This window comes from Oncorhynchus gorbuscha, linkage group LG09, assembly GCF_021184085.1.
Source record: "Oncorhynchus gorbuscha isolate QuinsamMale2020 ecotype Even-year linkage group LG09, OgorEven_v1.0, whole genome shotgun sequence".
Classification (NCBI taxonomy): Eukaryota; Metazoa; Chordata; class Actinopteri; order Salmoniformes; family Salmonidae; genus Oncorhynchus; species Oncorhynchus gorbuscha.
In genome coordinates, this window is record NC_060181.1 from 43,878,110 (window position 1) to 43,903,201 (window position 25,092).

Consider the following 25,092-nt stretch of genomic DNA (forward strand, 5'->3'; position numbering starts at 1 on the left):
AGGGTTGAGGTGGGGAGAAGATTAGAATGAAGGAAAATGAAGATTGTACCACTAGACTAATTTGGTTAGTAGTAGTAGAGTTGGTAATAAAATACTATGAAATAGAGCAATAGGCCAGGGTTATTAAGGGGTTTTCTGACAGCCTGCTATATCTTATGACAACACTAGTTTTGCCAGACACACACACAAGTCCTCCTAAGGGCTACAGTCACAAGATAAATCAGGGATACAAAGACACAGTCAAGCATCGAAGACAAAAAGCCTTCGCATAACTGTGCCAGAGGCCAAAGCTGACATTAAAAGCACTATAAGCCCTGGCAAAGGAGGACTTAACTTTAATTCTAAACAATCATACATATATACAGTCTTACACATTTAAATATCATACAAAAAGTACTGTACAGGGAGATGACCAGCAGCAGCGTCTCATAATAAATACTGTAAACTGTGCTGCTGTGTGCATGTGGCATTGGGATGCCACACATGACTACTATGACCCTGTGGGTACGTGCGCTCTCAGACCACAAGCCCGAGCCTATCACAAAGTATAAAAAGGCAGTTTGCGTTGTGTGTGTGGGTCAGTTCCCCAGACAAGACCACCAGCTGCGAAAGCACGTCTAGGGGTGAGTACTATTATTACATTAATATGGCAGCATAATCCCCCTCCTAGAAAGCATTATGTAACAGAAATAAATATAGCAATAGGAGAGGCCTATATAAACAATGTGACAAAAGATGTCATCCAGTTGGCTAATATTAGTCCAGATCGATGGTTTCCAAATAAATAGTGCTCTTTAAATGGAAGAACTAACCACGTTACAATGCCCCTCTTCGCCAATTGTCTGACATCAAACGAAAGGGTCACAATATTTGATTACGTAGCGAGGGTCCCTCTTGCTCGCACTAGTGTTCCACTTAAACGGACCTAGACCAGAACGGTCCTTTTCTTTACATACGGAAGACTGGAGCTGGGTAGTTTAAGGTTGGGCAAAAAACACACACACAAAAAAAATAATCTCGTCATGTCTTCTGTTGGGAGTAGAAGCCGAGAGGACTAAGAGGACTGTCCTTTTCTGAAGTTCTTCTAGCTGCCAGCATGAGCCCCTCTCCTGGCTGTGGAGGTGGGGCAGTATAGTAAGCAGGAGGGAACAGGTTCATGCTGTGATACACCACCTTAAGCGGTCATATCTGTCTGCTCCACCTTAAATCCCTCTATCCTTAAGAGTATGGAGGCCCTGGGTCACCGGCTGATGTCGCGGTTGCCCTCCCAGCTCTTCCCCCCCACTGCATCGCCTGCTGTCCCTGATTCGAAGAACGGGTGTCTGAGGGAGTTGGCCAGAACCAGGCGCTTAGTGGGCTCGTACTCCAGCATGCTCTCAATCAGGTCAAACAGCTGATGGTGCTCCTCAGCCTCCGACAACAGGTATCTCTGAGAGAGAGAGACAGAAAGAGAGAGGGTATACAGAGATGTGATTAGTATAACAATGAAAATCAGGAACCGTTGATACTAGAGTCGGGGTTAGGGTTAATTTGTCTAAAGAGAGGATGATTTTAGAAATTCCTAGTTAATCCGATATGAGAGGGTGAATGAGAGGTAGAGGTCAAGGAATATAAAGTAGTGGGGTGCTACACAAGGAGGGAAAAGTAGCTGCTCTCTTACCCGTAAGGGTTTGCAGTTCTCCCTCACGTATCTCCCAGCTGACGAGCTCTCGTCCCAGTCCAGACGGCCGCGGTAAAAATATTTCTGCTTCCTGAGTTGAGAAATTGTCAAAGATTGAGGCGTGGCATACAGAAATAAAAATCCTCTGAAGAACAGTTTGTGTCTGCACGTGCATGCAGGGGCAGCACCCTGGAAAGAGTTGCCACGGGGTTCGACGCAAGACAATGACAAACATCGCTAACAAAAAGGCCCTTTAAAATGTGGCATGGACCAAACTTCACTTTGATGCTCTGCGTCAACAACTAGACGCTATAGGGGTGTGTGTTGGATTGCTTTTTGACCTGCAACTAACTACACAGATGCACCTGGTCGTGTGTGTGTGTGAGCTCTGACCTTGTCTTGCGTATCATCCTGGAGGGCACTGGCCCCAGTATTCTCTCCATCATAGCCAGATGCTCCCTGTTATCATGAGTCTGAGGGAGGGATGAACAAACAAGATAGCCATGGTGAATCTTAATTTCAATGTATAAAATAGCCATAAAAGTAGATTGTGGATATCAGCGATGCAAACAGACCATTATCAGAGTGCTCACCTATCTTGAAACAATTTTAATAAACGCTGAGTAAAGTGTGGCTGAAGTTGAGAGCTTTGAATAGAATGTGTGAGCTAGCATCTATGGTGTTAGAAGCACAGCCAAGCAAAACTCAGAACAGAGGACAACCTCAACCAAGGGTTGATCCTCAATAGGATTAGCAGCTGTCTCTCCCTGCTGCTCTCTCCGACTCAACACGTGCGTGTTTTCTTGCACGTGTGCAAATGTATTTGTGGGTACACATGTTGGTGTGATACTGGTCCGACTCCGGGCTGACCAATCCGAGTGACCAGGCAGCAAGCTATTCTGGGCTTTGTTCAGTCCTTCCTGTCAACCTGAATCGACCAATCTAGGAAGGCAGCTGTCGCCATAGACAGAAATGGGTTGGGAAGTGAAGTGGGGTTTTACCTGGAACAGGGTGAAGCCTAGGTAGTACTCGAACAGGATGCAACCGATGCTCCACACGTCACATGGCTGGCTCCAGCCCAGCTCTGCAGGACAAAACACATAATGGGTGGAAAGTAACATTTCTCGGGGTGGTTTCCCGGAGACAGATTAAGCCTAATGCTGGATTTAAAAGTATTTAAATTGAGATTCTCCATTTAGCTAGTCTTTTAGACTAGGCTTAAATCTGTGTCCAGGAAATGGCCCCTTATTATTCAACACATATTGAATTGGTGTAGGCTGGTGGAACCTAATAAAAACAGCAGGAAAAGCTCAATTTAAGACATTAGCCTCACTCTTGCGCCAGTACTTTGATTTATCAAAAGCAACAACTCAAATTACAACACAGCAGCTTTCTGCCTAAACATTGTCCGTCACTTCACAACTAGCACTTCGGATCAAGAGGGTGAGTGTGCAGCTTTTGAGTTTCTTTAGATAGAACAAGGGAGGCCTTACCCAAGCCACATAACATGGCCAAGAGTAAGCGTACACCATGAGCTTTTAAAATGACGTGAAAAGACAACATCAACCCCGCTCAAAGCACACTCAACTAATTCTCATGCACTACTGAGCGAGGTTAAGCCGATCAACTGCACTTAGTGTCTGACTGAGTAGTTCAGTGTCTACCTGACTGGAACAGAACTGGCAGGGTATGGCAGTTCAACGCGACTGCCAAAGAACACCCCCCCTCTGTTTCAGACTAGCCCTCCTCACCCAACCAGACAGACTACAGCAGTTCAATGCCAACGTAGTGGCTACACCAGCCTTAGTTTAGAATAGTCCTCATTTGGGCTGTGGCGGTCATGAAATTGTCAAGCAAATAACTGTCAGTCACAGTAATTTGACCATTAATTAACAAAACACATTTGGCATCTCTTGGCTTCCAAACATCGTCTACAAGCCACTGATGCTGACCTTTAGAACATCTACATTAAACAGTCTAATAAATCCAAGTAATATAGCCTACACCTTCCCAATAAATCCAATTTTTTTTTAGACCGGTCTAAAGAAGCATGATATGAAGAAAATGTAGATTTCAGAAGAACAGAATAGCATACTCTTAGTTGTCCATGTTAAGCCCGGATCTGGTTATGCCATATGGCTGTGGGCTACACTAGTTCATTTAGCAGACATGATTTGATTAAAATTCCATGGCATTATTTTATAATACGAAGAATACAATTGAACATAATGGAATTAAATATATTTTCTCTAAACAATTTGAGTGCACACATGCGGCTATTCTATGTTAAGCGTTTAACAAAGAAATAGGTACTCCTATATGCTTAATTTAGAGTTATCCATGTAACTTTAGTTGTGACAAAATATTGGGCTATATGTTTAGATTTTTAATACACTAAAGCTGCATGAGAATAATTATTTGAAAAAAGTCAAAGGCACTAGCTCGGCTTTGTTTATTGCGCAGGCTGTACACACTTCATCAGTCTCTCATTCACAATGTGACAAGCACTTGATAATACCTTTAAAACATTACATTCACAGATTTCACAACACTCCGTGTGCCCTCAGGACCCTACTCCACCACATATATTCAGTACTAAATCCATGTGTATTTATAGTGCGTATGTAATCGTGTGTGTATGCATGTGTCTGTGCCAATGTTTGCGTTGCTTCACAGTCCCCGCTGTTCCATAAGGTATTTTTTTAATCTGTTTTTTTTTATCTAATTTTACTGCATGTGGAATAGAGTTCCATGTAGTCATGGCTCTATGTAGTACTGTGCGCCTCCCATAGTCTGTTCTGGACTTTGGGACTGAAGAGACCTCGTGGCATGTCTGCGGGGTATGCATGGGTGTCCGAGCTGTGTGCCAGTAATTTAGACAGACAGCTCAGTGCATTCAACATGTCAATACCTCTCATAAATACAAGTAGTGATGAAGTCGATCCCTCCTACACTTTGAGCCAGGAGAGATTGACATACATATTATTAATATTAGCTCTGTGTACATCCAATGGCCAGCCGTACTGCCCTGTTCTGAGCCAACTGCAAAAAGTCCTTTTTTGTGGCACCTGACCACACGACTGAACAGTAGTCAAGGTGTGACAACTTGGGCCTGTAGGACCTGCCTTGTTGATAGTGTTAAGGCAGAGCATCACATTACTATAGACAGACTTCTCCCCATCTTAGCTACTACTGCATCAATATGTTTTGACCATGACATTTAATCATCATCATCATTATGATGTGATGGGTGAATATTAGCCTTTTCTTAATTTAATATTTTCTTTACATACACTAAATAATATACAGTGCATTCAGAAAGTATTCAGATCCCTTCACTTTCCACATTTTGTGGAAAAGGTGAAGTGGCCGGAATACTTTCTGAATGCACTGTATGTGTGAAATTTGTTTCGATTTAGAATGACCCATTATCATGGATCGGTCTCGAAGAAATATGTCATCTATGCACTTAATTAGCGAATTGAGCAAACTTTTTCCGTGGTTCATTTTCATGCCAGCCTGGTAGGCTATACTCCTGTTGCTTCTCTTTACGATGTGCTTAATATTAGGAAAGTTGAATAATAAATATAGTAAGCCTTGCCTAGAAAGCTGATGGGACCCTCTTCTTAAGAGGCCATCACATAGCCTATAAAAATGTTGCACAACATGAGCTCATGGGCTCTCATGAAGTGTTTGATTACATTTTTGAAAACATTTCGCATTGATGTCAGAGTGATTAGAGGGACAATAGAGTGCTGAGTACCAGGCAGTTAGCAAGTTTGGTCATTAGTAGCCTAACTTCGGCAGCATCAGAGCTTGGAGAAGCCTAAATATCGTGACTAAATGGTAATGTGTAATTTGACTGCCGTAGTGAATCGTGACCACTGGTGTGGCCGTAATACGGTCACTGTAACAGCCCTAGTCCTCATCCAATTGATCAGCCAACTGGCCTGAAGGAATGGAGTCTGAAGTGGGAAGTCACTCACCTAGTATGACTTCTGGGGCACGGTAGTGCCGTGTGGAGACTATGGTGCTGTGGTGCTCGTGGTCAAACGTGGCACTGCCAAAGTCCACCACCCGTACATCCGTGCTCTTCACGGTCCGCTCTTCGCGCTTCTGTAGGGAGGAAGGTGAAAAAGGACATGGTTTAAAAACAGAAAACATCCTATAAATAAATAAAAGTTCACACTATCACTGAACTAATTTCAAACCTCATGAAACAAGTAAAAGGTCAACTTTTAGAAAGGGCCAGTGAGTGATGCCTTGATTACTCCATTTCTGATATCTAGTAACCTTGACATTAACCATACCTGTATCCAAACTTCATTTGTTTTGCTCTGGTACATTTAGGCCAATTCATCATCTGCACTTAAGGCCTGCTATGATACTCAGGATGCATCCCAAATGGTACACTTTAACCTATAAAGTAGACTACTTTTGACCAGGCACTGGTTAAAAGTAGTGCACTATTAGGAAATAGGGTGCCATTTGGGATGCAGCCTTGGTGAACGCAAAACAGGCTCTGAAGAAAGCCCATTATCCTGAGGCATGACTTCTCGTCTCACCTTCTCTACATTATAGGTCATGGTGAAGTCGGAATTGACAAACAGGATGTTTTCTGGCTTCAGGTCTGTGTGTGTCAGCTTGGTATCATGAAGAACTGTGAGGAGAAAATCCCAGTTAATATCCTAACAAACGAGACATCCACATTCGATGGTGGTGAATGAAAAGAGCACTACTCTTCTGACAGGTGTTTGAACCAACAATGCCCTCATGTGGCTAAAGGCTTCTTATTGTAAACAACGGTGGCCTTCTATTCCAACTGCTCAGTCTCAAAGAGAGATCTATATAGGGGTTTTTGGAGTGAGACTTACAGTGCATTCGGAAAGTATACAGACCTCATCCGTTTTCCACAGCCTAATTCTAAAATGTATTAAATAAAACATTTCAAAGTGAACACAGGTTACACATTTTGCATTTAAAAAATTAATACCTTCTCTACATACAGTACCAATCAAAAGTTGACACCTACTCATTCCATGGCTTTTCTTTAAATGTACTATTCGACATTGTAGAAAAATAGTGAAGACATCAAAACTATGAACATGTTATGTCATAACCAAAAAGAAAAGTTATCAAAATCGATTTTATATTTGAGATTCTTCAAAGTAGCCACCCTTTGCCCTGATGACAGCTTTGTACTCTTGGCATTCGCTCAACCAGCTTCACCTGGAATGCTTTTTCCCACAGTCTCGAAGGAGTTCCCACATATGCTGAGCACTTGTTGGCCGCTTTTCCTTCACTCTGTGGTCCAACTCATCCCAAACTATCTCAATTTGTGGAGGCCAGATCTGATGCAGCATGCCATCACTCTCCTTGGTCAAATAGCCCTTAAACTAACTGGGAGGTGTGTTGGGGAATAATCAGAATTGGTTGGCAACATAGGTAAGATGTTTTATATTCATCATATGTTTGTAAGTTACTTCTCATCAGAAGGTTGTTTTTGTATAATACTGTGGCGGGGTTGCAGTATCTGTTCTATGTCAAGACTAAGTTGCTTGGGCCGGAGAGAGGTCAAGCGTGTATCTCTTGGCTCCACAATGTCTGTGTGCCAGTCAATGTGTCTCTGTGATCTTGTCAAGATTGGATGGATTTGATATATGCCTGTTGATATGGAGGATTTGTTTATGGTTCTGAGTTTGAGAAAGGAGACAAAGCTGAACGATTTATTATGTCTATGCTGTCTGACTATGTGTATCTTTTGCTATTAAAGGATCTCAGCTGCAATGTGTAAGGGACTCTCAGAGAATTCATTGATAGACACTGAATTGATCTGAGAGTCACAGGGTTGTGATTGAGCTCATATAATTAAAGATGGACTTTGATAACTAACTGACTTGTGTGTGGTCTGCTCTCATGATTAGGTAAATAGAGGAAATTTACACGACATGGGGTCATTGTCCTGTTGAAAAACACATGATTGTCCCACTAAGCCCAAAACTTTTTTGGTTACTACATGATTCCATGTGTCATTTCATAGCTGACGTCACTATTATTCTACAATGTAGAAAATCCTTGAATGAGTATGTGTCCAAACTTTTGAGTGGTACTGTAACTATTCCTCCCCTTTGCTATGAGACTCGTAATTGAGCTCAAGTGCATCCTGTTTCCATTGATCATCCTTGAGACGTTTCTACAACTTGATTGGAGTCCACACACCTGTCTAGATAAGGTCCCACAGTTGACAGAGCAAAAACCAAGCCATGAGGTCGAAGGAATTGTCCACAGAGCTACGAGACAGGATTGTGTCGAGGCACAAATCTGAGGTTGCCAAAGAAAACGTGGCAAAAAAATGTCTGCAGCATTTAGGACACCAAGAACACAGTGGCCTCAATCATTCTTAAATGGAAGAAGTTTGGACCCACCAATACTCTTCCTAGAACTCAGCTGGCTGCCCAGCCAAACAGAGGAATCAGGGGAGAAGGGTCTTGCTCAGGGAGGTGACCAAGAATCCAATGGTCACTGAAGGAGCTACAGCATTCCTCTGTGGAGATGTTCGAACCTTCCAGAAGGTCAACCATCTGTGCAGTACTCCACCAATCGGGCCTTTATGGTAAAGCGGCCAGACAGAAGCCACTCCTCAGTAAAAGGCACGAGAGCCAACAAGTTTCTCTGGTCTGATGAAACCAAGATTTAACTCTGGCTTGAATGCCAAGCATCACGTCTGGATGAAACCTGGCACCATCCCTATGGTGGGGCAGCATCATGTTGTAGGGATGTTTTTCAGTGGTAGAGACTGGGAGACTAGTCAGGATCTAGGGAAAAATGAACAGAGTAAAGTACAGCGAGATCCTTGATGAAAACCTGCTCCAGAGCGCTCAGACCGGGGCGAAGGTTCACCTTCCAACAGGACAACAGCCCCAAGCACACAGCCAAGACAATGCAGGCATGGCTTCGGGACAAGTCTCAATGTCCTTGAGTGGCCCAGCTAGAGCCCGGAATGGAACCCGATCAAACATCTCTGGTGCAACCTGAAAATAGCTGTGCAGTGATGCTCCCCACCCAACCTGACAGAGCTTGAGAGGATCTGCAGAGAAAATGGGAGAAGCTCCCCAAATACAGGTGTGTCAAGCTTGTAGCGTCATACCCAAGAAGACGAGACTGAAATCGCAGCCAAAGGTGCTTCAACAAAGTACTGAGTAAAAGGGTCTGAATACTTATGCAAATGTAATAGTTTACTAAAAAGTGTAATTTATTTGCAAACATTTCTAAAAACCTGTTGTGCTTTGTCATTATGTGGTATTGTGTGTAGATTGAGGGGGGAAAACTTTAGAATAAGGCTGTAAAATGCAAAATGTGGAAAAGTAAATGGGGTCTGAATACTTTGCAAATCCACTGTATGACCAGTTGACGGTAGGTCATGTTGAAATTGCTGAAGTGAATGTGTTCTTGATAAGTCATTTGGTTAAATAAAAGGCCAAACAAACAAGACAGTAGCGTAATATTGTAGTGCACGTACACTTGACAGCCAGGCTGTTTTAATAAGAATTATGAATAGATGACTGGTAGTATCATTGCATCTGAGTGTACTTATGTCAGGCCGGTAATGTGAAAGAGAGCATGACCTCAACGACTTAGCGGGTTAAATAAAAGGCAATAAAAAAAAATATATATATATATATATATATAAAAACTTACACTTGACAGACAGGCATAGCTGGTAGGCCATGTGTCGGACCTGGGCGATGGAGTAAGGCAGGTAGTTGTTCTCCTTGAGGAAGTCAAAGGTGCTGAGGGCCAGCAACTCAAAGGAGATACACATGTGTCCGTGGTAGTCGAACCAGTCATACATCTGCACACACAGGCTGGGAGTAAAGAGGAGTTTCATATTAAATAACACTAAAAGCTAATCGAACAACAACGAAATGATACAGGATCGAGACAGGGCATTTTTTCGGATAAAAAAAAGGGCTTAGACGGTGGGTGTGGAAATGGGCACGTTCAGCACCGCTTGATTTGAGAACATTTTAGAGGCCCCCCCAATGTTTTACATTGGTAAGCCAATTTCCTGCAATTTTACAAACTTCTCCATGGAGCCAAGACAAGAAAATGTTGCCATTTTAAAGCAAATTTCCTGCAATTCAAAGCATTTTGCCATGGCTAATGCTTTGATCTTTTGCTCACACCTGCTAAATTCATTGATTTGGGAATTTAATTCTCCCCAACTGGCTAGCTTTTATTTTGGTGATTGTTGGTGGTCAAAGATGACATTACTTAAAAATATATAGGTCCGTTATCTTTGACATACGTTATATGTCAAAGAGGGCCCTATGGTGTTTAGGTATTTTTCTGAAAACAGCATTGTTGGTTAATTAAGGGCTTGAGCATGTTTGGGATGCTCTGGATCGATCGCATGTTCCAGTTCCTGCCAATATCCAACAAGTTCACGTAGCCATTGAAGAGGAGTGGGACAACATTCCACAGGCCACAATCAATAGCCAAGATCAACTCTATGTGAAGGAGATGTATCGCGCTGCATGAGGCAAATGATGGTCACACCAGATACCGACTGGTCTTCTGATCCACACCTCTACTTTTTTCCCTTACCAGATGCATATCTGTTTTCCTAGTAATGTGAAATCGATATTTGAGGGCCTAATGAAATGTACATTTACCCATTTCTTATATGAACTGGTTCTCAGTAAAATCTTAAATTGTTGAATATATATTTCCCTTCACTGGTAATGAACAATACACCAGTGGTCAAAGTAGTAGGTATACTCACTGTTTGTTTTCCGGGTCTTTCTCATTGATTCTCTCCAGCACATTGATCTCCAGACGAGCTGCTTCCTTGTATTTCTCCACATTTTTTATGATCTTCAGAGCAACAGTGGCTCCTCCCCTGTAAAACACAATGAATGAGAAAGATAAACGGTTAAGGTAAGGCTACAGGTATGGACGTCCCAAGGATCCCTCATAGCAATGACCTTAGGTACAGTCAGACAAAGATTTTTGAATATTCTTCAGGCTTTTCCTCAGATATATACTCCACCACTGGTACCACCCTATATTAGAGCAAAAGTCTGAAGATATACCCTACCTCAGTGGATTTAGCTAGCGATTAGTAATAAAGGCTAGCCTAACAAATGTTTTAGGCACATTGACAGCTTGCGAAGACCCACATGTTGCACAGAGCAAGTTACACAAGCGAATAGAATATCAAAAACTTGCACTTATATTAAGAAACAAAGTGGAAAGCTAGGGTTTGGAAAAATCTGTTGACTGCATGCTGTTCTTTGGTCAATGCACGCAGAGTGAATCTCTAGCACTAGGAACTGCCTGCTTGAGTGACAGGGGGCGGGACTACATGTGTGTGGGGGATTGAGAGGCGGCAAGAAGGAGAGAGAGAACACAGTCAACTGAGCAATAAATCAAAAGTATTGCAGATGTCAATGTCACAATTTAGGTGCAGTCCTAACACACAATACATTAGGAAATACCTTATGGCACAAAGCTCTTATTGGCTGAAGTGAGTCTTGTTAGAGGTTAATCTACATTAACCAAGAGTGCTGTTGCTTGGAAACCCGGTGTCACAGTTTTGGTAGCTAAAATAAGACTGATGGATACACTTAAGATTGCTTTTGAAACCTGCTTTTTCAATCTCTAAACATGATAAATTTGTCCAATTCTATAACTATGAAAGTCCACCTTATTTCATAGAAGAAAACACTTGTGATGTGTAAATTCTTGTCTTTTCATGTTGATTATGCAACATCTTATGTTCCCATACTGACTTTTGTTTTTTTAAATCACATTTAAGTTCAAACTCACATCATGCTTCAGGGAGTCCAGGCAGGGACATTAGCATGACACACATTTGCATGGGGTATAATTGCCCAGCCAGCTAAACTCACAGAGCCACACCACTCATCCATAAATACATGAGAGGGTGATATAGGCAGAGTCTGTGTCCCAAATGGCACCCAATTTCCTTTATGGTGCACTACTTTTGACCAGGTGCCACAGGGCTATGATCAAAAGTAGTACACTAGATTAGCTAATAGGCTGCCATTTGGGACACACTCAGAGTTTACACAGAGGTCTATATCTCTAGCAGTTATTTTTAATGCAGATACATACCGGCGATGGTCAATACATTGCATCACCCTCCCAAAGGTGCCTTCCCCCAGAGTGCTGACAATCTCATCTGGAAGACAGAGAGAGAGGGAGAAAGCGGGAAAGAAGGGAAGAGAAGAATTAGACATGTGGACAGGAGCAGGGAAACCAAGGCAAAAAAGTTAGGCGTTTCAATGCTAGCACCCATTCCCCTTTTCAGGTTGTGGATAAATGGGATGTCTATAAAAAAATGTTTTTACTTTTCCACAGTCCTAGATAACCTATGATAATTGGGCTCCACATACTAACAGGGGGGGAAAAAGATGAGGGAGTAAATTTGAGTGCCCCCCAGCAGCTTATAGGAAGGAAAACAAAAGTATATTCCCTACAGATGTGGTGGTGTGCCTATTTTAGGGCAAGGGAGTGTGAGGACTGCATTTTGTTTTACTGGTTAACCTATGTAATTAAAAAGACACACTCAAGCTAATCTTTTCCTGATATAAGTGTGAATGTGTAGACTTAGTGGGGGGGGGGAGTGGTTCCAAACAGGAATCACTGAAGATAACGTACAAGTTATGCAAGGGATATGAGCTAGAAAGTGGTAAAACTATGTTAATTGTGTGGGTGTTATGAGATCATGATAACTGTTTTTTATCATGCTCTTAAATTTACTATGAAGTGTAGCATTAGAAAGATGCAACTGTCAAAGGAAAAAATTGCAACACTGCAGACAACTTAAGTTGTAGAGGCCCAATGAATGTTTACTAGATACACATGCTAGTTGAGGGAAAGGGCTAGATATGAGGGATTGGAAAAAAATATTTAAAAACGTTCATAATTGCTTTGCCTAATTAAATGCATTAAAAAATAAATTGTAGATCTGGACTTGAATTTAAACTAAAGCGCAAGAGATGATTAAGAACTTTAGGAAATGCGGTGGTAGGGGAAGATATTTTTTTGTTTGTTGAATATCTCCGATATAAAAACACACCACAGCTAGATATCTTCAACACAAGGAGCAATATTTATCTAAAACCACTATCCTCAACATTGTGTGCAATCCACCCTGCTTTTTGAGCTAGAGCGAGCAACATTCTACCATGGCATCATCATCAGGCACTCCCCTGTCAGTGAATGCTCTATGGTTTTAAATACTCATATGGAGAAGGGTTACGATAGAGTAGTGGCAGTGAGTACATCTCTCTTGCAGGACGTCCCCACTCCGACAGATCAGGTGCCCTTCCTCGTCGTCCCTCACACTCAGTGCCCGCGTCCGGCTGTCGCTCCGCTGTTTGCAGCCCCCACGGCATCAGCAGGTCACGACACGACCGACAGGGGGACAGGGGGTTTTCAGGGGCAGCCGTAGCCACGGCGATGGAAGGCGGCACAGGTAGAGGAGGGAGGAGGAGGGTGGTGTTGTAGTTGACGTAGTGGTTGTGGTGGTCATTGGGCGATTCGTATGACACCACGTGAGGAAATATATAACGATAGGGATATAGTGCAAGGGAACAAGTCAAAGATCACATTTCGTCCTCTGCTTCTCTCCCCCTCTACCTTTTAACTCGTGCTGCTTACAAATAAGGAAGCAACCTGCATATCCATTCATGAATAAAAAGCCAATTCATAAAAGAGCAAAAATATCTACAAATTATAAATATTGCTCACTTAATTTTAAGCAGAGTACTTCCCAGAAAACAAATAAACTGAGAATTTTAAGAAAATGAAGCAGAAATAGTTTGAGATTAAAATCAGTGATACATCCCAACCTATGGTCACCTCGCATGTCTACTTAATGCAGAAGGATCAAATGTGGCTGATGCTTTATCCACAATGTCTCACTACATAACTCATTTTATGAAAAGACTGTAGAAAGTACATTTGGATTTAATTACTAAAACCAAAAAAAAAACTAAAATCCTGCTCACAAAAACAAAACAAAAAAGATTGTACTACTTACCAAGTCCAGGAGCTGTGGACAAGAGAAGGTTAAAGAGAAGTAGAGAGAAAGACATGAGGGAGAGAAAGAAGAGAGAAAGACATGAGGGAGAGAGAGAAGAGAAAGAGTAGGAGGGTTAAAGGACAAGCTCGGGCCGGGCTGTACTCACCGACGAGGATGGGCTATAGGACCTGGTTCTACGCCGCCTTCGTTTGTGCTTACGCCTGCTGCTCTTCCTTCGGTATGACTCCTCCTGTTCCCTTTCACGACCCCGCCGGTAGTCGTACATGCTCGGTGACAGGTCAGGTGCGTAGTAACTATCGCATGCTGCTCCTCCATGTTCCCTTTCCCTGTTTCCGCGATCTCTGTCTCGTTCGCGGCTCTGGTCCAGGCGCCGATAGCCCTCACAGTAGCGTCGGTCGTACGGCCTGCGGTCTGCCGAGCGATTATTGTAGCTGCAAAAGCGGGCCAACACAATGGGTTAGAGCAATGCTGTCTGACCATTTAAGAAGACACATTGCTTAAACTCCAGTTACACATTATTAAATGAATGCCATACAGGTAGATTAATCTACTGAGATTTCAAGACTATGAAAAACATTTCTACTTGATAAAGTATCATACAGTACAAAAGCTATCATACCAAATCATTAAGTATGCAAGTGAACAAATATAATACAACCATAGAAAACACACCTCCTAGAGCGAGCATAGCTCCCCTCCTGTCTGTTTCCCCGCCCCCTTCGGTCTTTGTCCCTTTCCCGGTCACTGCTAGAGGAAAAAGAGGGCGATCTGCGGTGCCTCTGCTTGCGTCCTCTGTCTCGGTCTTGATAGCTGCTCCGGCTGGCCAGTTCTGAGGACGGGTACCGTCTTGAGTGTGGCATCTGTGACAAGACAAGAGGTGTTACTTGGTATTCTCATTGCAGTTGGTGAGGGGTTGGATTACACTCAGAAAGGAGGGTGGGATACATAAACAGCTGCATTGTGGGGAAAAACCTGGTGAGAAACAGGTGGTGGGGAGGTATACAATTAAACAGGACTTGCATTTGTACATTTGAAGGCTTTGAAACAAACTCTATACTGTGGCGGCAGGTAGCGTTGGGCCAGTAACCGAAATGCTTCTAGATCAAATCCCCGAGCTGACAAGGTATAAATCTGTCGTTCTGCCTCTGAACAAGGCAGTTAACACACTGTTCCTAGACAGTCATTGTAAATAAGAATTTGTTCTTAACTGGCTTGCCTAGTTAAACAAATGTTAAATAAAAATACTGGTGGTTAGGCAGTATTCACGATCACAAGTGTTAAGCCAGTCAAATGTCAAGAGTACAGTAACGTTAGCCTACTGCACTCAATAACAAAAACGTAGCTAGGTTGGGATGGCCTTAGAATAACAACAGTAGCTAAGAAAAACGTTAGCTGACGTACCTGGTTAATGTTACCTGGCTAAATGCAAATGTTAGATAAGTAACTTAATGACGTGGGTTAATCAGAGTTTAACTAAATATGATAACCAAAAAAAGACATGGAATGACAAATGTGTAGTTTGACAACCAAGTCAGTTCGCTAGCCATCATGACAACAAATGGCAATGTGTTGACTCAGAACAAATATAGCTAACTACGACGTCAGAATTCAGTCGAGTTGGCTGCATAACGAACGCTACGCTAAATTCGCTACTAAACGATGACCTGATATTTCGCAGAAATGCTCCCATTTCACACGAACTGCTTTCGCGAAGAATGGCATAAATTGTCATTTTTGTCGAAATAAATAACTGTTTGGCTATTTCTGAAAATATGCCGCTAACGTTAGCTAATAGCTACCTAGCTCCCTAATGCTAGCTAATTTTGACCGCCATCTTACTAGCTACTTGTTAGCTTTGATTCTAACTGACTGTACTTTGACTCGCATGGATTACCTTGTCATTGAAACCCGAATACAATTACATGCACACGTGTATTTACAATGCATTGTTTACCGTTTTAGCAGCCAGGCCTGTGTGTTTATCCCACAGGAAATCCGTGTTGGCAATTGCTCGTTTTGGCTTCCCTTCTCACTATTGGAATCCTATCTATATCTGTTGCTAGCGATGTAGCCTCATACGAATCATCACGGTCTCGCGAGCTTACGTCTGTTTTCCGACAGAACGTAAGTTCGCGAGATCATGATGGTTAGTAAAAACGCTACGAGCGCTCATCCTCTGCCTTGATACTTTTAAAAACATGTCGGGTAAAAAATAATGTTTCTTTACAGGACAATATTTTTTTCATATCAGATCTACAGGACCGCAAATTGCGAAATTTGCCTCTAAATGGGTAAGGGAAACATTTTAAATTAAACAGTAACATACAAAACACAAAAGACAGAACAGCCAAGCAGGTTACATAGACATTACAAAGAGGATAATTAAATCAAAACATGTCCACATTATATAAAATCAAATACAGACATTTAGCGAATACATAAATAATTTTTCAAAATCTGTAAAAATGAAGGCTTTTTCTTCATAAATTTAGGTGTGTATGACATTCTTTTCCTAATAAAAAAAAGATGAATGACATACTGACATTCAATTGTTCAGTCAGTGTAAAATAATATGTCAAACTTAGATATTTCAATGGTTGTATGCATTTTGCTTCCAAGATATAGCATCACGTCTGTCCAGAACAGCTCACAACACAAACAATTATGAAATAAGTGTTCAGTAGATTGTTTCTAGTTCACAAAAACTGCATTCACTGTAACATCAGGAATATATTTAGAAATCAAGCTATTACACGGATAGAATCTATGGATAATCTTGAAGGAGATCTCCTTTACTTTGTTGGTCACCGTACATTTCTGTGGAGTGAGACAAGCATGACGCCAGTTCACGTCAAACCACGAAGCCCAACTAAATATGGCAGAAGGAATTGATTTCCTGTAGTAAATATCCCTTTAGAAACGATTGTTAAATTTCTTATCTACACTGAACAACAATATAAACGCAACATTTGAGTTACTGAGTTACAGTTCATATAAGGAAATCAGTCGATTTAAATAAATTAATGAGGGCATAATCTATGTATTTTACATGACTGGTTACAGATACCTTCAACAAAATGGTAGGGGCATGGATCAGAAAACCAGTCAGTATCTGTTGTGACCATTATTTGCCTCATGTAGCGTGACACTTCTTCATCACATAGAGATGATCAGGCTGTTGATTGTGCAATGTTGTCCCACTGCTCTTCAATGGCTGTGCGAAGTTGCTGGATATTGGCGGGAACTGTAACATGCTATCATACACTTCGACCCAGAGCCTCCCAAACATGCTCAATAAGTGACATATCTGGTGAGTATGCAGGCGATGGAAGAACTGGGACATTATCAGCTTCCAGGACTTGTGTACAGATCATTGTGACATGGGGCCGTGCATTATCATATTGAAACATGATGTGATGGCAGCAGTGGACTGCCACGAAAATGGGCCTCAGGATCTCGTCATGTTATCTCTGTGCATTCTAATTGCCATAGATAAAATGCAATTGTGTTTGTTGTCTGTAACTTATCCCTGCCCATACCATAACCCCACCCCCACCATGGAGGACTCTGTTCACATAGTTGTTATCAGCAAACCACTCCCCTACACGACACCATACACGTTTTCTGCAGGTGAAGTAGCCGGATGTGGAGGTCCTGGGTTGGCGTGGTTACATGTGGTCTGCAGTTGTGATGCCGGTTAGACATACTGCCAAATTCTCTAAAACTACGTGGGAGGCGGCTTATGGTAGAGAAATTAACATTAAATTATTTCGCAACAGCTCTGGTGGACATTCCTGCAGTCTGCATGCCAAATGCACGCTCCCTCAAAACTTGAGACATCTGTGGCATTGCGTTGTGTGACAAAACTGCACATTTTTGAGTGACCTTTTATTGTCCCCAGCACAAGGTGCACCTGTTTAATGATCATGCTGTTTTTGTTTTATCAGCTTCTTGATATGCGTATGGGACATTTCTGGAATTCACATTTAAACATTTACATTTAAATGTTGCAAGCAGTAGGCATTTACAATTAAATGTAGAGTTGAGCTTATAGTTTTAAAGTATTCGGCAATCATAATTTGTGGCAATAAAGAAATTTTGCAAACTCCAAGTGGGCTGTCATGTGCCTTTTCAAGTCCGGGCTCTGGCTGGGCCATTCAAGGACATTCAGAGACTTATCCCGAAGCCACTCCTGCGTTGTCTTGACTGTGTGCTTAGGGTCATTGTCCTGTTGGAAGGTGAACCTTCAGTGTGAGGTTGGGAGCAGGTTTACGTCAAGGATCTCTCTGTACTTTGTTCCGTTCATCTTTCCCTCGATCCTGACTAGTCTCCCAGTCCCTGCTGCTGAAAAACATCCCCACAGCATGATGCTGCCACCACCATGCTTTATGTAGGGATGGTGCCAGATATGATGCTTGGCATTCAGGCCAAAAAGTTCACACGAAATAATTTGGTTTTCGTGTTCTGAGAGTCCTTCAGGTGCCTTTAGGTAAAGGAGGAGTGGCTTCTGTCTGGTATGCACCATCAACTGTGGGACCTTTATATAGACAGGTGCTTGCCTTTCCAAATCATGTCCAATCAATTGAATAAACCACAGGTGTACTCCAAGTTGTAGAAAAATATGTTCTCATGTTCTGAGCAAGGAACTTAAACATTAGCTTTCTTACATGGCACATATTGCAATTTTACTTTATTTTCCAACACTTTGTTTTTGCATTATTTAAACCAAATTGAACATGTTTCATTATTTATTTGAGGCTAAATTGATTTTATTGATGTTTTATATTAAGTTAAAATAAGTGTTCATTCAGTATTGTTGTAATTGTCATTATTACAAATACATTTTAAAAAATCGGCTTTGTTTTGGTCCTCCAATAATCGGTATTGGTATCGGCGTTGAAAAATCATAATCGGTCGACCTCTAGTTTTAATGACTCCAACCTAAGTGTATGTAAACTTCCGACTTCAACTGTATGTCCGTTAAGTTTATGGGGGGTCAATTAAGGAAGACATCCTCTTCTGGAAACAAGGACAACATGAGAGGATATTTTTTAAGTACGGGACAGCTTTGTGACATCAAACAGACTTTGGTGTTGATATCTGTACTGATGGCTCAGAGCCATGACAGGCAGACATAGTGGAGTGGTAACTCACGTGCAAGCAGTTGCTCCCGACGCCACTTGGGTACACTGCAGCATCCACCAAGAGGCTCTTGCTGCGAAGGGAATGCCTGACAGCTTGAAAGACGTTTTGGACACTACAGTGAAAATGGTTAACTTTGTTAAAGCAAGGCCCCTGAACTCTCGTGTATTTTCTGCATTATGCAATGATATGGGCAGCGACCATGTAATGCTTTTACAACATACAGAAGTGCGCTGGTTATCAAAGGGCAAGGTATTGACACATTTTTTGGAATTGAGAGACGAGCTTAAAGTTCTCTACTGTCCATAATTTTCACTTGTCTGACAGCTTGCATGAGGACGAGTTTCTCACACGACTGGCCTATCTGGGTGATATTTTTTCTTGCCTGAATGATCTGAATCGAGGATTGACTCTCCGCAACTATATTCAATGTGCAGGACCAAAATTAGGCTATGATTAAGAAGTTGGAGCTCTTTTCTGTCTGCATTAACAAGGAGAGCACACAGGTCTTTCCATCATTGTATGATTTTTTTGTGTGCAAATTAACTCAAGTTTACAGACAAATGTGATATAGCGAAGCACCTGGGTGACCTGGGTACGCAATTACGCAGGTTCTTTCCCAAAACAGACCACACAAACAACTGGATTCGTTATCCCTTTCATGCCCTGCCTCCAGTCCACTTAATCAGAAGCCACTGCCAGATTTCTGGATAGGGCTGTGCCCAGAGTTTCTTGCCTTGGCAAATCGCGCTGTTAAGACACTGATGCCCTTTGCAACCACATACAGTGGGGCAAAAAATTATTTAGTCAGCCACCAATTGTGCAAGTTCTCCCTCTTAAAAAGATGAGAGGCCTGTAATTTTCATCATAGGTACACTTCAACTATGACAGACAAAATGAGGAAAAAAAATCCAGAAAATCACATTGTAGGATTTTTTATGAATTTATTTGCAAATTATGGTGGAAAATAAGTATTTGGTCACCTACAAACAAGCAAGATTTCTGGCTCTCACAGACCTGTAACTCCTTCTTTAAGAGGCTCCTCTGTCCTCCACTTGTTACCTGTATTAATGGCACCTGTTTGAACTTGTTATCAGCATAAAAGACACCTGTCCACAACCTCAAACAGTCACACTCCAAACTCCACTATGGCCAAGACCAAAGAGCTGTCAAAGGACACCAGAAACAAAATTGTAGACCTGCACAAGGCTGGGAAGACTGAATCTGCAATAAGTAAGCAGCCTGGTTTGAAGAAATCAACTGTGGGAGCAAATATTAGGAAATGGAAGACATACAAGACCACTGATAATCTCCCTCGATCTGGGGCTCCACGCAAGATCTCACCCCGTGGGGTCAAAATGATCACAAGAACGGTGAGCAAAAATCCCAGAACCACACGGGGGGACCTATTGAATGACCTGCAGAGCGCTGGGACCAAAGTAACAAAGCCTACCATCAGTAACACACTATGCCTCCAGGGACTCAAATCCTGCAGTGCCAGACGTGTCCCCCTGCTTAAGCCAGTACATGTCCAGGCCCGTCTGAAGTTTGCTAGAGAGCATTTGAATGATCCAGAAGAAGATTGGGAGAATGCCATATGATCAGATGAAACCAAAATATAACTTTTTGGTAAAAACTCAACTCGTCATGTTTGGAGGACAAAGAATGCTGAGTTGCATCCAAAGAACACCATACCGACTGTGAAGCATGGGGGTGGAAACATCATGCTTTGGGGCTGTTTTTCTGCAAAGGGACCAGGACGACTGATCTGTGTAAAGGAAAGAATGAATGGGGCCATGTATCGTGAGATTTTGAGTGAAAACCTCCTTCCATCAGCAAGGGCATTGAAGATGAAACGTGGCTGGGTCTTTCAGCATGACAATGATCCCAAACACACCGCCCGGGCAACGAAGGAGTGGCTTCGTAAGAAGCATTTCAAGGTCCTGGAGTGGCCTAGCCATTCTCCAGATCTCAACCCTGTAGAAAATCTTTGGAGGGAGTTGAAAGTCCGTGTTGCCCAGCAACAGCCCCGAAACAGCACTGCTCTAGAGGAGATCTGCATGGAGGAATGGACCAAAATACCAGCAACAGTGAGTGAAAACCTTGTGAAGACTTACAGAAAACGTTTGACCTCTGTCATTGCCAACAAAGGGTATATAACAAAGTATTGAGATAAACTTTTGTTTTTGACCAAATACTTATTTTCCACCATAATTTCCAAATAAATTCATTAAAAATCCTACAATGTGATTTTCTGGATTTTCTCCATTTTGTCGGTCATAGTTGAAGTGTACCTATGATGAAAATTACAGGCCTCTCTCATCTTTTTAAGTGGGAGAACATGCACAATTGGTGGCTGACTAAATACTTTTTTGCCCCACTGTACCTATGTGAGAGTGGATTCTCAACCCTCACTAGCATGAAAACTAAATACAGGCACAGACTGTGTGGAAAATGATTTAAGACAGACTCTCTCCAATACAACCCAACATTGCAGAGTTATTGGTATCTTGCAAACACACCTTTATCATTAACCTGTGGTGAGTTAACAATTTTTGATGAACAAATAAGGTTTTATATGAGAGATGGCTAAATAAAGAGCAACATTATTGATTATTATTATTTGTGCTCTGGTCCTATACGAGTTCTTTGTCACTTCCCATGAGCCAGGTTGTGACAAAAGCTCACACTTATGTTTAATAAATGTATCGTATAGTATGTGTGGCAAGCTTACAATAACGTCAAAAACAACATTTGAGAGTGTGTTGATCCTGGTGCTAGATAGGGTACGCAGCTGGAGGTTGAATGTTTGAAGAGGTACAGGACTATAAAGTTTGGGAACCGCTGCTGTAAAAGCATTCAATTTACCCTTCTCATTAAGATCAATATGCTCAATCTCCGTGATAGAGAGCTCAGTTACCTCACACCTTAAAAGGAAGCTGCTCCCCATAAGTAATACAGGCTGTGCAGATTTAAAATGTCAGTTCCCAAGGTAGCTAAATTCCAATAAACATAATTTATATTCTTTAAACATTTTAAATCATGCAATAACATTTAATTATTCAATTTCTAAACCATCAGTGGGAACTTCTCATCACTGCACATTTTTACAGTCAGCCCTATTACTTTGATCCGTCTGGACTGCAGTATTTTTACCACTACTGTGTTGGAAACGCATCCTACCAGGCAGTTGTCTATTTTCTATGCAAACTTTCTAAATGTCTTCAACAAAATAAATGGACAAGTCAATGGAAACATAGCTACTGAAACAACCCCACTCTTTCAGCCGCAGCCAGACCAAATTCATGTATACGGAGAGACACATTGTCATTTCTTCAAACAATCATCTTTATTTAATATCTATTAATTATTGCAATAATGAGGCAGTCGACCGCACACGAAGGTGTGTTGCCGAGAGCTTAACCTTTACAGAATGCAGAGTTCTTATATAGCTGACACTAAAATTGCTTAGTCATGGCTGGTTCCATCCCTCCCATACTGATCGGATGGGGGGCACCACAAGCCACCTTGGGTTCATCTCCTGGTTATCTGCATGGGATGTTGTTTTACTCCCAACCCGGCTTAGTTTCCCAGATGCAAGGATGAAGATGAGACAATGAGGGATGGTTCTAAACACTTCCAGGATATCTCCATCTCGGGTCACACACACCACATATTGTCTATGGAATGCCAGCTGTAAGTTATCACCAAGTCACTGTCAGCTAAAGCGATCTCTCGCAAAACCCATTTCTTGACAATACGCCCAGACTAACTGGAGGAAGCTAGAGTGGAAACCATCCCTTTACAGAAACACAGCATTAACAGAACAGAAATGTCTTACTATTTGTTAAGTATATAAATCGTTAACTATTAATATCAAACAAATCAGGTAAATACGTAATTTCGCTCTCACAACTGTCTTTGTTCAGACCTCCACAACTGCTTGATGGTTTAATACATTTACAAAGCATTTTCTTTGGAAACATTTAAGGAAGATGTGAGAATATAGTTTAACGAAATATTATTTTGGGCAGAATAAATTAGAAATTCTGAAAATGACATTAATATTTTTTTATTTTTACGAGGAGACAATACTTCAGAATTCATTTATTTAAGCACAATTTAAGAATCGTAATATGAACAAAAACCTCTTGCATGGTTTAAAATACAACAACTAGACCATCTCCTACAGTATATTCCTAAATTTACTTCAGGGGTGAAGCTGGAAGAAGATGTAAGGGCATTCATAACTTTTCCCTACACTCGATCACAGCGACAATTTAGGATTTTTGATGACCTTTTCACACCAAGCTCACATTTATAATCCCACGGCAGTTTTGATGTGCCTGAAAAACACAGAGACAATATTATGCTCAATATACAGAAGTGCATATTAGAATGCACATGCTTTAGTCCCCCTGGGCATTTGTTATAGAGCCACAGACATGAGCAGAACCCGTATTAATCCTGGCTTCGCTTCTCAAAACACCAACCATTAGCACAAGCAATATATAATATCCCATGAGTCATAACAGAAGGTCACTCTTGCTGGTGAAGAAGGCCACCCAGGGGAATCGAAGGTCATGTGTGTCCACAAAAACATTCTGTGCAAACCGGTTTGGGTGGCAGCTATGCTGTAGGGAGAGAGACACAGTGGATGTGAGCGTCATGACAATTTTTATTCCCATTAGGAGGATGAAATTTGTTGTTTAGTCCTGCCCTTTATTGTAACCTGGGTAAGATGCTAAGTTGACGGATCTCTGAGAAGTACGGGTATATAGGGCAAATCATACAGTCGGCATACTATCCAACACGATACTCTCTGATTATTCCTCCTCATGACTCACATTGAGGTAGCGACCCACATTCCCCTACAGATTTGCGTCGATGATGTAGCATGACTCTTCGCCATCAAAGAAACGCCTTGTGGCGTTTGAGGCCTGCTTGTCATTTCCCTCTGCTGTACCGTCCTGCAGGTCAGAAGACTTTGCGTCAGAGCCCGATTTCTTCGCTGGGTCTAGAGTCATTTTGTGAGTCATTTGATGAGTCTGGGAACCAAAGTTCTATAACTTATTTTAAAAATCCAGAAATAAAAGTGGAGAGTTCATGAACACGTTTCCGTCTATATTTGTGTGTGCTTTATTTTTCTACCTTCCGACAGTATTTTGAGAAACCAACATTTATCAAACCAAATAAGAATGAATACTCTACTAAACCTCAGTAACCTTTTTTGTTGCCCTCAATGTTTGTTTTTCACTCCGTATACTTCTCTGTATATACTGTAGTTTCCTCTTACCCTCTTAGTATTTTGGCATGCCTGCGTGTGACGTTGCTCTTCTCCATAGAGGAGACATTGTGCCTGAAGTCAGAGTCGTCATCATCTTCACTGACATCATAGTCCTTGTCCTCATAATTTTCATCATCATCATCGGGTTCTTCTTCAGCTTCGTCATCAGAGTTCTTCGTCATCAAAGTTCATCATCATACGTCGCTGCTCTTTCTCTGGGTTTCCCTCTTCCTCATCCTTGCCCTCGTCACAGTCATCATGCTCACTGTTGACGTCTTCTATGGACTCTTCTGAACCTGATGGGGAACAGAGGCCGCACCATTAGAGATGGTCAGTTCTGTTGCTTCTCTTTGCACTCCCTGTGTGTCCACTGGGTATGTGCATTTACAACTCATGAATCGAAATGGAAAGGCAATTTATTTTTTTGCATTCAAAAAAAGATAATACATAGTTAACATCAAATCTATCCTATAGTTGCAGGTGAGTCCAGGCTCTCTGCGTGTCTGTACCCGACTCATTGTCGGAGCAGCGCGTCTCACTCTCGTAACTCTCCTTGCGCTCAGCTCCCACTATGTGGTTCAAGTTGACCACGTACATGTTGCCCTCTGTCCCCAAACTCTTCTTGCTCATGATTATCCCTAAGGGGAGAGATGGCAAAGGGAAAAGTTGTGAGCATTGTGTGCAGTACAACCGGAAGAAAGACATTGCAATAGTAGAAGGAGAGAATGGAAGAGTGTAACACTAGAAGAGGTCTTGGGCATTGAGCACTAAAAGGATGCCCAACAGACAAAAGACTAGTAGTGTATGTAATCAACAGAAGTCATACTTAACAGCAGTCTGTCTGGTTAGGTTGGGTTCCTAGCTCCGGCTCACCAGTATAAGTGCAGATGAAGGTGCCCTTGGCAAAGTCATCCAGGTAGCGAATTC

The 25,092-nt window shown here is 41.9% G+C and overlaps 1 protein-coding gene across 2 annotated transcripts; it reads right to left on the reverse strand.

Annotated features, from left to right (window-relative positions):
* Window positions 1–319: 319 nt before the first annotated feature.
* On the reverse strand, window positions 320–15,823 carry clk2a (CDC-like kinase 2a). 2 transcript variants are annotated; one of them, XM_046362496.1, is made up of 13 exons: window positions 15,691–15,823; window positions 14,409–14,596; window positions 13,882–14,167; window positions 12,974–13,064; window positions 11,801–11,867; window positions 10,446–10,562; window positions 9,359–9,525; window positions 6,226–6,320; window positions 5,647–5,776; window positions 2,662–2,744; window positions 2,054–2,133; window positions 1,661–1,751; window positions 320–1,429 (listed from the first exon to the last, which is right to left on the reverse strand). In XM_046362496.1, exons 2-13 carry the CDS (start codon window positions 14,594–14,596, stop codon window positions 1,241–1,243), a joined length of 1,584 nt encoding a protein of 527 aa, XP_046218452.1. In that variant the 5' UTR covers window positions 15,691–15,823; the 3' UTR covers window positions 320–1,240. The 2 variants fall into 2 exon arrangements, with proteins under 2 accessions (XP_046218452.1, XP_046218453.1); XM_046362497.1 differs by lacking the exons at window positions 12,974–13,064; window positions 14,409–14,596; window positions 15,691–15,823 and having other exon boundaries at window positions 13,882–14,014.
* Window positions 15,824–25,092: the final 9,269 nt, after the last annotated feature.